This window comes from Clupea harengus, chromosome 14 (genome assembly GCF_900700415.2).
Source record: "Clupea harengus chromosome 14, Ch_v2.0.2, whole genome shotgun sequence".
NCBI classification, from domain to species: Eukaryota; Metazoa; Chordata; class Actinopteri; order Clupeiformes; family Clupeidae; genus Clupea; species Clupea harengus.
In genome coordinates, this window is record NC_045165.1 from 9,785,107 (window position 1) to 9,797,142 (window position 12,036).

The following is a 12,036-nucleotide window of genomic DNA, read 5'->3' on the forward strand; positions in this document are numbered from 1 at the left end:
CTCCACAGTTTTAAGTGATTTCATCAATGTGCATGATCTGACATTTGCTTGTTTACCATGCCGTCTCCCCCAATTGCTTATCCACCTGGAGAATATGTACATATTTATTTTCCTTGCAATAACAGTAAACAAAACGAGCATTCATTTGGGGAACACAAGCATCAGTTATGAGAGGGAGAGAGAGAGAGAGATGGCAAAGAGAAATCCATGTTCGGGAGGTCTACGTGAGAACAGCATGGACGGGGTCTAATCACTCATACTACGCTCTTGATTAGCCCTGTTTATAATTCATTTTGGAGCAAATTGAATTGAAGCGGGCTGGGATAACCCCCTTCAGCTGGAATATAGTGTGGCTCTTGTTTTAGGCCCACTGCTTACACGAGTCCCGACGACGCTACAACCAGGCAGCCATAGATTCGCGTATACGTTACGTCCTGGGGCCCAACCATTTGACCGTTATTTCTTAAAGGGGGAAAATAATGATGAACTCACTAAACGATTAACGTGCCCTCATTAGTGGCCCTGGAGTTTCTGCATGTGATTGAGGTACAGTATATCTCCCGTCTACCGCTGTGATGATAACATTCATTGGAAGCACATGTGCCAGGCCCCAGGTTAATGTATAGGAATGTCCATAAAATTGTTCCTGAAATACGAAGATTAGTTGTTTACTTTCAAGTGTGTCTACCGAATATGCGTGTGACAGACAGGAAATGACCAGACGAGGTACTGGACGCCAATCTGGCTCACCCTGCCTTGATCCCAGAGGGGACTTTCAGACAGAGTTCAGGCCCTTTCCCCCTGGAGATGCTCTGTGCCTGACTCTCTAACCCCGTGGCTGGGTTCTATTGGGGAACAGTAGTTGGCACACCAGTCTTATTTATCTCTTCCAATTGACTCTCACAATAAGAGTTCACAGGGGCTGCCTTAAGGTCAACACAGGCCAGCGAGGACATTACACATATTCAACAGAATCAGACAGCTGTCCACACAAACACAGACAGTCACACAGACATAACATGTAAATACTTAGGACAACACAAACTTAAAATGTGCAGTTGTCCTAAATGGAGCTCTCGAAGCTAAAAATGTAATACACACAAACCAACTCACACACAACCCAGTACACAACACTGTGTCTTTATAAACTCTTAGAACAATGAAGGGTTATCACACCAGCAGGCAGAACCAGAGGCACATGTAGAGTAAACCTGTAGATCAGCTGGTTAACCACGATGCTAGTGATCCCATAGTTATCTATTCAATGCCAGCACAAAGTCATTCATGGATTTGTTCCCAGTACGTGAACATACTGGGAGCTGAACACTTACTGTAATATTGGCATTGCTAGCACCTTCATCTACCGAATGATCTACAAGAGCACCAGTAGTTTTAAAATGTGCGACCTAATTTATACATGAATAACTTTGCATAAAAGTACTGGCTGCTCTTGTATGTTAATCAAAACATGAATTGCAAGTTCTCATCAGATACCTGAGATCACTGCTCCTCATCACTTTCAGTATGCTGTAGGCTGCCAAGTAGCAAACAATGTTAAAGCCAGGCTTGTTTATATGTTTAATGATGGATATCATCTGAGCATTCACACCCAGAACACAGAACTCCTACCCTATAATGGCTACTCATAACAGTCAGTGCAACCAATAATATTTTCCTCAATCAATCTTCAGCCTTGCGTTCCTAGAAACAATGGAAGCAGGTGGTGTGTGTTTCCCCTTGCATGCCCCAGGAAGCACCAGGGTCACCAAGAACTCTATGTGTGTGTGTGTGTGTGTGTGTGTGTGTGTGTGTGTGTGTGTGTGTGTGTTTGAGTGTGTGTGTTTGTGTGTGTGTGTGTGTTTTGAGTGTGTGACTGAGTGTGAGTGTGTGTGTGTTTGAGTGTGTGTGTGTGTGTGTGAGGGCATGTTGATATAAAAGGAATGTAGTGAAAGTGTCAGCCTAGTGTTTGGGGAGTGGTCGAGGGCATGTTCGCCTTTGTAATGTTTTCCATTCTTACACTGTCGCTTCACCGAGTTAAAGTTTCGCAATGTGATTATTGCTGTAAAAAAAACACCACAAACACAACAAATTGTGAATTAGGCAGCATGTTTATGTATGTATTCATTACAATGTATTCATTACACAACGAAGTAAGTGACTGTTCAATCATCTCAGATGTCCACATCTCTTCCCTGTAAACTCATTTCAGCATTCTTTGTGAGATTATTTAGTCTCCCCAATGGCTCCTTGGTTTTGCCCAACGTATCTAACATTCACAGTCATTAACTCACAAGCCATTCCGCTCATATAAATCCTCTAATCATGTTTCCTCTACAAATATAACTACATTACATTACTCAGTATTATATACTGTGCATCATATAAGCTACTTTTCATGTTTGAATGTTTGATTTGGACAACTGAATTGTCTTCAGGATCAGGACTACATCTGAAATTCCACTGCACTAGGCTCTGTTCTCCTACCCTGGTTTGCTGACCCTTACTGGCTGACTATGAGGGGTGTGACTACAGAGAGAGAGAGAGAGAGAGAAAGAGAAAGAAAGAGAGAAAAAGAGAAAGAAAGAGAGAGAGAAAGAGAAAGAGAGAGAGAAACTTATTGTTATAACTTATTGTTTGTTTTTATTTATTTATGTTAATTGTGCTTGTACATTTTATGTAAACATGCTTTGGCAACGTTGTATTGTATGCAGGAGCTCAGCCATTAAATGAAAAGTCAAATCACCTGGCCTGTTGACACGGGCCAACAATATGCATACACAACCAACCCACTGTACTCTCTGGCTTCGAGCTATAGCCAGTTACTTCTGTTTAACCTTTAGAGGCAAAGCATGCAAATCTGTCCAAAATTCATCACCATTTTTTTTTCATGGTTTTCAAACTGGCGACACTGAACATTACACACATTACACATATGAGAGAATACGGATGTCGCCATGGGGACAAGTAGATGTATTTGCAAGTGTGCTCAGGAATTTTAACAGCCATTTAGCATTCACTGAAATTATGTCAGAAATGACGTCACACCCAAAGCCTTCATACCGCAGTGTTCACAAAGTCGAGCTTTAAAACCCAAAGTCGATTTGTGTCAGGGTGTTACTGATGATCTGAGAAATGCAAACATGCTAAAACTGAAAAACAAACCCTTCATTTCAAGAAGAATTCAGGCATTTTGGCTCGTGCAAAGAATCTCAGCAGCTTGGCTCTACACTTGCCAGTCTGTACTTTAGTTTGCAGGGGCTGTCATTTCAAAAGCCTGACCATAATCGTTCATTGCTCAATCACCAGTGTTATTCCATGACAAATTGCAAAATTGTGAAATACATTGCAAAACCCTGGCTTAGCTTCAAGCAAAGAACTAATACCACTCTGCTGTCTATTCTCATTGTTTTATCAGCAACTGGACTGCTCAGGATTCACTCCAGTATCTTAGTAAATAGCCTGTGTAGAACTGAAACAACATTTTTTATGATTTAAGTCGTATCTTGAGAACAAAAGGAATTACATTGCCAACACTTTGACAGCCTGCCAAAGAGCTTGTTTGCATTCAGCCCCCTGCAAGGTTAAGACAATGTGACTGACCATCCTGCAGTGTTTGGACCAATCATCCTGCAGTGTTTGGACTGACCATCTTGCAGTGTTTGGACCAATCATTCTGCAGTGTTTGGACCAATCATCTTGTAGTGTTTGGACTGACCATCCTGCAGTGTTTGGACCAATCATCTTGCAGTGTCTGGACTGACCATCCTGCAGTGTTTGGACCAATCATCTTGCAGTGTTTGGACCGATCATCCTGCAGTGTTTGGACCAATCATCTTGCAGTGTCTGGACTGACCATCCTGCAGTGTTTGGACCAATCATCTTGCAGTGTTTGGACCGATCATCCTGCAGTGTGTGTTCAGTGCTGGAGCCGATCTGTGCCTCTCAGGGGGTCAGATAGTGCTGAGTCACAGTGATGCTCCCCTGGTGCACTCCCACCCAAACATGACAATCTATCATCACACACACACACTCTGTCTCTTTTTGTCTCACACACACACACACACAGACACAATCTCTCTCTCTCGCTCACACACACACACACAATCTCTCTCTCACACACACACACACACACACACACACACACACACACACACACACAATCTCTCTCTCCCTCTCACACACACACCTGTGTTCATGCTGCTCTTTCAAACCTCTTTTATTGTCCCTCTCTCTTTCCCTTACCCTCTCTCTCTCTCTGTCCTCTCAGGCTAATAAATAAAACATGGCAGAGCCTTACCCCTGTCTTCTGCTGAGTGTTAAATCCCCTCTCATCAGCACCTATTGGCAAACTGCAAACCTAGCATAGCCTTAGACAGAGACAGATTACCAGTTGAGATGATTGACTGTCTGATGCATCATTTATCACAATGTTTGATAATGGATATGGGATTGAAATGAGAACATTCTAATTCACTGTTAGTATTGAAACATGTGTCAAGTGCTGCAGCGCCCTCTGGTGGTCTTAAATTGTACTGTTTAAAACTATCCCGATTGACTTCTAGCCTTCCAGTCCATCACCATTGGGCTTGGCAATGATTTGTGAAACTTTCATGAAAAATGACTGGAAATGAGAGTTATGCCATAGAATCTGCAGTATGATCACATTTTGTTCAATCACTAGTCTTACTTTATGATAGAAGTTTTGTTGTGTGCAACTTACCTCACACAGATTGTCCTTACAGTACATCATCACTAGATGTCGCAAATGTTCATTATGTCAATACTGATCAAATGTTCCTAATACAATAGGTCCTAACTGGCTCACACTACAAAGTACACAACAAAACAACATTAAACATCAGCTAGACCACAAAAATGGTATGTTTTCTTTCAGTTGTCTTTATTTATTGTTACATCCAATATTTTTCTCATATCTTTCATGATGCCTGAAATGTGTTTTCTTTCCTTTCTATTACCTGTACTATTCGCTTAAAATATTGACATCAGGAGATTCTTATCAAAGCAATATGACAGATAGTGAATTGCTCAAGGTCACTGAATAGATATAAAGGTGTAGTTTACACCTGTGTGAAGGAGGGGGAGGAGGTAAAGGGAGATTAGAAGTGATATAGTAGCTCAAAAATGTTGTATAGCAGTGTTCTTATAGTTGCCCATAACTAACCTATTTGGTGATGATTTTATAGCCTACTTTGTACTTATATCTAAAGGAATATCTACTTGATAACTACATGAAATAGCATTTAAGTAAGCATTTTAAGGTCTTTATCAGTCTATTCACATAAACAGAATTTTACAATTATACAACATGTTGTTTTTCTCACGGTTCATCAGGCACTGCAAAAAAAAAGACAAAACTCCATTAAAACTCCATTAAATGAGTATATGGTCCGTTCGTGTCCAGTTTAAGTACTTGTCTGTTTCCATAGGTCCCGTGTCTAACCATAACTCCAGCCTCAGAGCACTTACTGGAGGCAGCAACCTCCTTCTCACACTGGGAGACAAACTGAGCATACAGCTGCTGTCCTTCCTCTTTCCCAACGTTGCCATGGTACTGCATTACCTTGCCTTTGGCTTTGCCTCCCAGTGTAGCCTGAGGGACGATTAGGACACTACCTGGCAGGTCCAGCACCGACACATACTTTCCTGAGTCCGTTTCACACAGCTTAATGTTTAGGAGGGACGTCACTGGAGGAAAGGACAACAGTTACTCACAGGCTGTTGGTAGGGCTAAGGTATATTCTATACTTGTATTGCCTAAATAAGGAACACATGCTATGCATACCCATTTTTGGAATTATGTCTTCAGTGGCTCCTTTGAAGAAACAGATGCAAATAACCATTCCGCGGTCAATCTGAAAGAAATTGCAAAGGCAATGAAATCAATCAATCAATCAATCAACGAAGTCAAATTGGTAGAGCGTTGTCCATTCACAACTTACAACTTACCTCTACCCACTCTGCCTCCGACTGCTCATCGGGAGGTTTGACTTGAAGTCTGGCATGAAGGCATTGCTGTACAGTAGTTCGAGATTGCAAAGAAGCTGTTTTGTCTGTCATGACGATAAAGATACCTATTTTCTTACATGCACAGTCCAGTGATTGCAGCCACACTGCTTCCGCATAGAGCATGTTGTGATGGACGTCATCAAAAGTGGCCTAGTCTTCCAAACGTCATTCGCCGAAATAAACTAGCTGTAGCACAAAAAACATGGCACACTTTAATTACTGCAAATTGTTGCATGTATTTAAATGTATGCCTCAGAGTATCGACTCGCGTGTTGCATGTACGTTAGGACGTGTCCAGCTTCCACCAGTTTACTGTAAACATTTGATACGTTTCAAGGTAAGTTGTATCCCGATCTAACTAGCTAGCTTGGTAGCTAACATTAGGCTAGCCACTCATGTTGGGCTGTCAAAACAAACAGGGAGTTAACTTTATGATTCCTGGCTTAGTCAACTATCATTACGAATTGTGATTACGGATTTGCTCTCTATGCATGTTTGCTTATCACCTTTTCTGGCGGGTAGTGATTTTCCGAAGAATAATTATGTTCACATTAACAGTGATTTCATGCACCTGTGTATGTATTTATTGGTGCCGTTTTTGATCATAGATATCAAGTACAAGTGACAGGGGAGTGCAGGAGAAACAGAGGCAGCACATGGCAAGGGGGCTACCCAACCAGAAACCCATTGCTGGGGTGAAGAGGGTCATCGTGGTTGCATCAGGAAAGGGGGGCGTAGGGAAGTCTACCACAGCTGGTAAATTATGTACTAAAATATGTAACATTGATATACTCAATAATTACATGCACACATTGAGAGAAACAGATACAGGTCCAATTACATCCCCCCAAACTCTCATAAATGTGTGTTAAACTGAAAGCACAAAGCTATGGTTGGATTAGATGTTATTAATCTGACATTTTGTATTGTCTACTTTACAGTGAATCTGGCACTTGGACTCATGGCCAATGATCCGGTAACACACAGTCTATTGTTAACCTAGTGATATGTGTATTTTCAACCTTTTAGACCAAAACATTATAACATTGTCTTGTCTCAATTCCAGAACTTGTCTGTGGGCCTGTTGGATGCTGATGTGTTTGGCCCTTCAGTCCCTAAGCTGATGAATCTGAAGGGGAATCCAGAACTGACAGAGAGTAGGTCACGTGTTCAGCGACGTTACTCTATTTTTCTGTTTTAATTATAATATACATATGCTTTTAACTTAATTTCTACATGAGTTTGCTTAATTTACTTCATTTCTGTCCATCTTTGGAGGACTGTTTAAAAACTATTGTAATCCATGTTCATTGATGTTATACTCACATACTTAGTTACCAATACAATTTGTGTATACGAGTATTGCGATTTTTTTTTTCTTCTTTTTAACCTTTTTATGTTTTCAGATAATCTTATGAGACCGCTTGTAAATTTTGGAGTTCCTTGGTAAGTGTATAAGACCCAATACCACTTTTAGTTAAACAGGCCTTCCTTTATCATGTTTTCTGCTCTGACTTCCTGTAATGTCTCTGCCTGACCTCAGTATGTCAATGGGCTTCCTTGTGGAGGACACGGCGCCCATTGTGTGGAGGGGCCTAATGGTGATGTCAGCCATTGAGAAATTACTCAGACAGGTGAGCGATGGTCAAGTGATTAGTCATGTACTCTGTCATAACCTGCCACCGCCAGGAAGTGTTTTACGGCAGCGGTAGCCTTAGCATTTTATCCTCAAAGCACTAGAGGAAAAGACAGATAGGCACTCTGGTGATAAATAAGACTTCTGTCAAAAGCCAGGACAGGTGCTTTCCTGGTAATGGGTTTATAAGTCAGGAACTTGTATTAAATGGGTGACGTGCATCTGTCAATTTCATGTTTTGTATCTTTGGTCATGGGCACCTTATGAAGCAATATTAAATGCAAATGCCCCATATTTAATATTGACAGTTTATTATCTTTTTCAACTCCCTATACAAAGAAGTTATCTCCTATTAATGTTTCATGTGACAATACCTGTCATTTTTATTTCTTCAATTTGTGTGTGGAATGGCTCACTAAATATGTATTTTAATATAACCCTAACCACAATGGGCAGAGTCATTTTGCCAAGTCAATTTACTAATTCACATTTCCTTTTGACCAAAGCCTGTCACAGCCTCTCCTGTGTGTTGCTATCTGAGTAGGTTGACTGGGGACGTTTGGATTACTTGGTGGTTGACATGCCTCCAGGAACGGGAGACGTTCAGCTTTCCATAACACAGAACGTCCCTATTGCAGGTGAGAAAGGAATCAATTTGTTTTAATTACAATGAGGCTGTCTAGTTTGTATAGTGTTGCAATAACAGCTGTAAGGACATTTTATGGCCAGGAGGTGGCAGCACATAAATGTTTGTGCATATGTAGGCTGGAAGTAGTGGCAATTCTCCATGCACTCAAGATGACATGCACAAATGTGGGTCTTTTGGCCAGCTGCCAGTCAAGGTCTGTTATTTTGCTTGGTTGGGAAGCCTGTGAAAATGCCATGTCAGCAGATGGGTTTTTTTGTGGCGCTAGAAAGTGTCCCATTTTCAAAGCCTTGATAAGATTTCAGCAAATGGAGAAAGGACACGATTCACAGTTGCTAGGTAATAATATGCAGAGAAAATGTTCCTTTCCTGAGATGAGCTGGGATGAGCTGAGGCTGGCATAGGTCTTGTAGCACTTAGATTGTACAGCCACACTGTTAACTGGGATACCCTTACACTAACATGACCTTCCCACCCAAATCATTTGAAAGGCAAATCCCACACAGAACACACAGATCTTTACCACCTCTTTGCCTTTAATTCACTTCAAGGGATATGTAGCGAGCAGTAAGTTGCTCTACATTTATAACTGGGGTAAGCCTCATTTATCTAGCTGTTTATTCTCTCTTAGGCTGTGGCATATCTGTTCTAGTATCTGGATAGAATCATTTTCTATGCTTTGAAGTGTTTTGTTTTTACATTAAAGTCTTAATGCCGTAATTTGTAGTGCTACATGTTTTGATGTTATGTAAGCAAAATACACCTTAGTGGGAAGCACTCCTTGACCAGGATGACTTAGGAGCTCATTTTAAGGTAGAGCCTAGTAAACAATTTGGTTTGGGCAGTTAGTTATGTAAGACACAATGCAGTATCTTGCTTACAATGCGTTTCTTCAAGCCCTCATTAGCCTTAATCCACCCCAATCATTGTTACCCTATCATTTTAATGAACTCTAACTGTTAGGCAGTCTACTCTAGCATGATGTCTTTCATCACAAGTCTTTATAAAGACGTCATTACTGAAACTATTTTTAACCTATTAGTACTTTAAGCAATGCGATAAAACGGTCCAGCCTCAACAGATTGAAGAAATCGCGGCCATTAAGCTGTTCTGACCTTGAGTGACCTTTGGCCTCCGCAGGAGCGGTGATCGTGTCCACGCCGCAGGACATAGCCCTGCTGGACGCTCGCAGGGGAGCCGAGATGTTCCGCAAGGTCAAAGTGCCGGTGAGGATCGTCTGATTAGAAATATATTTCTTTTGCACTCCTCAGACAGCCATCAGAGGTGCAGTGGAAAGAAGGGAGAAAAGACACTCCTGTCCTCGGCTTTGAGCATGCATGTCATTTAATAAATGTTATTAAATTGTCAAAATCCCTCTGTTGAGAGAGTTCAGTTAAGGCTGACCACTGATGTTGGTTCCTTAGTAGGTCTCCTCTCACTATGCTGATAATAGCCTATTATTACTCCAAGCATATCGTTCAGTTAAGATCAGATTTGAACTTTAAAAATGCAACTTCTTTTGATGGCCTCTTAGTGACAGGATGAGAGAGCCAGTGCCTTGTGATGTGACCTCTGGGTTCACATGTAACCGTTCCCCTGTGTTTCATTTGGCGTTGTAGGTCTTGGGCTTGGTGCAGAACATGAGCGTCTTTCAGTGCCCTAAATGCAGCCACCAGACCCACATCTTTGGAGCCGATGGGGCCAGGGAACTAGCGCACACGCTAGGAGTCGAAGTCCTTGGTGAGCCCTCCGTTCTGACGCCATTAATCAGTGGCTCACTCCGAATGCATCCGTGCATACTTTACATCACTTCTGCCGTGCCGTGCCGCGCCGCGCCCCGTACCACAGATTGCTAATGACTTTCTATATTTATCAGGGATTCGTATACACCAGGTGTATGGATCTCTGCTCTGCCTCTGCATGATAAGGAGTTTTTTTTGGAGTTCTTTCGCACCTCAGGACTTGCGAACTGAAATGGGGTGCACTGCATTTGACATGAATTTTCAGCCCTCATACCTTATTTAAAGTCTAAACGGAACACGTCCATATATTACAGCTCTTTACAAATAAGATTTCTTGCCCCTGTCTTAGACTTTACACAAGAAATGGTCCTTATGAATATTTATCTCTCCCGTAGGCTGCACATCAGACATTTTATGGGAATTATCCGGTTCACTCAATTGATGTCTGAATGTAGCTGGGAATACAGGACTACGTACTACTTAGGAATAGACATACAACCAGGAAAGACGTTGCTTTTTAAAAACCAGTGCTGACACATAATATTTAAAAAAAATGTGTTCTCTATCTGCACTGTTGAACATATTGGAAGTTGTGAATTGCCTCTGGAAAGGTACAGCAGCATCTACATGCGTGAATTCACAGCGACCTCAGGCCTCCATACACAGTACAACACGTGTGTGTTGCAGTGTGTCGCTTGTGCAATAAAACTGACCGAAGTCAGCCTTGTTTGTTGTGTTTGTCTGAAATGTGAAGAAATGAATCAAAAGCACCTCCGGTGCCTTTGGGGATGCTGATGGATGAACTAATCGCTGCCTCACCTGTTCCCACCTTCCCAGGGGACATCCCACTGCACCTGAACATCAGAGAGACGTCTGACGCAGGCCGGCCAGTGGTGGTGTCGTCCCCAGACAGTCCCGAGGTGACCGCTCAGTTCTCCAGTTCTCTTTAATCACACTTCCCCCCCAGCCCCGCATGTGTCCACCGACTCCTCTCCCATCATCATCATCATTACAATCTCTTACATGTCAGCCCACATCACATTTAAATGGAAATCGGGGCAGCTTCGCCCACTGCTGCTTTGCAAACAGCTTTTTATTCACACGTCACTGGCCTCACCCGCTGTCACATCGTCACATTTACATTTGAATTCATGTCAAAGAAGAACTCTGAGTTGTACCACATGTATTTGATTCATGATATTTGATTGATGGTTTTGGATCTACTATCTTTACCTTTTGTTAACTTCATTTGGATCTACCATCTTCTCCTTGTGTCTTTCCAGGCTGAAGCTTATAAAAAAATAGCGGCCTCAGTTGTACGGCGACTGGAGGACTCGTCGGGTTGACAGACAGCCGTGCTGTGACCAGTGTTCTGGTCATCCCCTGCATAAGAGGTCTTCCATATCAGTGGACACCACCCTTACACAGACCATCCCCCTGCTGTCAGATGTCTACAGTAGCCAGCACTCTCTTCCAGCACAATCTTAAAGAGCTTATAGTAAGCTGAAATACACTACTATGACCAAGTCATCTATTATTGCTGTCTTGATCAAATTATGTTTAGCCACACAGTGTCCAGGTCATATTGGGGTTGTGCTGAGGAGGAGAGGGAGCAGAAAACCACAGCAGTGTGGGTTTCCCGTAGCGCTCTGGACCTTGGCCATATCTCTCTGTCTGTCTGTCTGTCTGTCTGTCTGTCTGTCTGCCTGTCTCTCTGTCTCTGTCTGCCTGTCTCTCTGTCTCTCTGTCTCTCTGTCTCTCTGTCTCTCTGTCTGTCTGTCTGTCTGTCTGTCTGTCTGTCTGTCTGTCTGCTTAGTGGAATGCGCTCAAGTCTGTGTTTCTGTGCCTGCGCTGTTGAGAGCGGAAAGCCAGTGTTACCAAAAGAAAAAGAAAAGATGCACCCCTGGGAAGGCTGTACAGACAAAAAGTGGATGAATGATTGTGGAATTAAAAAGAAACATGAAGCAGAGATTGTGTGTGTGGAG

At 42.3% G+C, this 12,036-nt stretch overlaps 2 protein-coding genes across 3 annotated transcripts; one reads left to right on the forward strand and one right to left on the reverse strand.

The window, feature by feature from the left end:
- Nucleotides 1-4,879: 4,879 nt before the first annotated feature.
- Nucleotides 4,880-6,150, reverse strand: dtd2 (D-aminoacyl-tRNA deacylase 2). The gene is made up of 3 exons (XM_012826896.3): nucleotides 5,968-6,150; nucleotides 5,804-5,873; nucleotides 4,880-5,706 (listed from the first exon to the last, which is right to left on the reverse strand). Exons 1-3 carry the CDS (start codon nucleotides 6,148-6,150, stop codon nucleotides 5,381-5,383), a joined length of 579 nt encoding a protein of 192 aa, XP_012682350.2. The 3' UTR covers nucleotides 4,880-5,380.
- On the forward strand, nucleotides 5,673-11,772 carry nubpl (nucleotide binding protein-like). Of its 2 annotated transcripts, none has more exons than XM_031580728.2 (11): nucleotides 5,673-5,753; nucleotides 6,636-6,783; nucleotides 6,969-7,003; nucleotides 7,094-7,184; nucleotides 7,434-7,473; nucleotides 7,571-7,661; nucleotides 8,208-8,301; nucleotides 9,450-9,535; nucleotides 9,929-10,049; nucleotides 10,889-10,971; nucleotides 11,335-11,772. In XM_031580728.2, the coding sequence occupies exons 1-11, from the start codon at nucleotides 5,688-5,690 to the stop codon at nucleotides 11,395-11,397; spliced, it is 918 nt and encodes a 305-aa protein (XP_031436588.1). In that variant the 5' UTR covers nucleotides 5,673-5,687; the 3' UTR covers nucleotides 11,398-11,772. The 2 variants fall into 2 exon arrangements, with proteins under 2 accessions (XP_031436588.1, XP_012682349.2); XM_012826895.3 differs by lacking the exon at nucleotides 5,673-5,753 and adding an exon at nucleotides 6,228-6,364.
- Nucleotides 11,773-12,036: the final 264 nt, after the last annotated feature.

Excerpts from the sequence above, each read along its gene's own strand:
- dtd2 (XM_012826896.3), bottom strand. The coding sequence starts at position 6,150 with ATGCTCTATGCGGAAGCAGTGTGGCTGCAATCACTGGACTGTGCATGT. Across the intron at positions 5,874-5,967 it reads CGGAGGCAGAGTGGGTAGAG|ATTGACCGCGGAATGGTTAT; the intron begins GTAAGTTGTAAG and ends AATTTCTTTCAG. Across the intron at positions 5,707-5,803 it reads AGACATAATTCCAAAAATGG|TGACGTCCCTCCTAAACATT; the intron begins GTATGCATAGCA and ends CCTTTCCTCCAG.
- nubpl (XM_012826895.3), top strand. The coding sequence starts at position 6,230 with ATGGCACACTTTAATTACTGCAAATTGTTGCATGTATTTAAATGTATG. Across the intron at positions 6,784-6,968 it reads AGGGAAGTCTACCACAGCTG|TGAATCTGGCACTTGGACTC; the intron begins GTAAATTATGTA and ends TCTACTTTACAG. Across the intron at positions 8,302-9,449 it reads ACAGAACGTCCCTATTGCAG|GAGCGGTGATCGTGTCCACG; the intron begins GTGAGAAAGGAA and ends TGGCCTCCGCAG.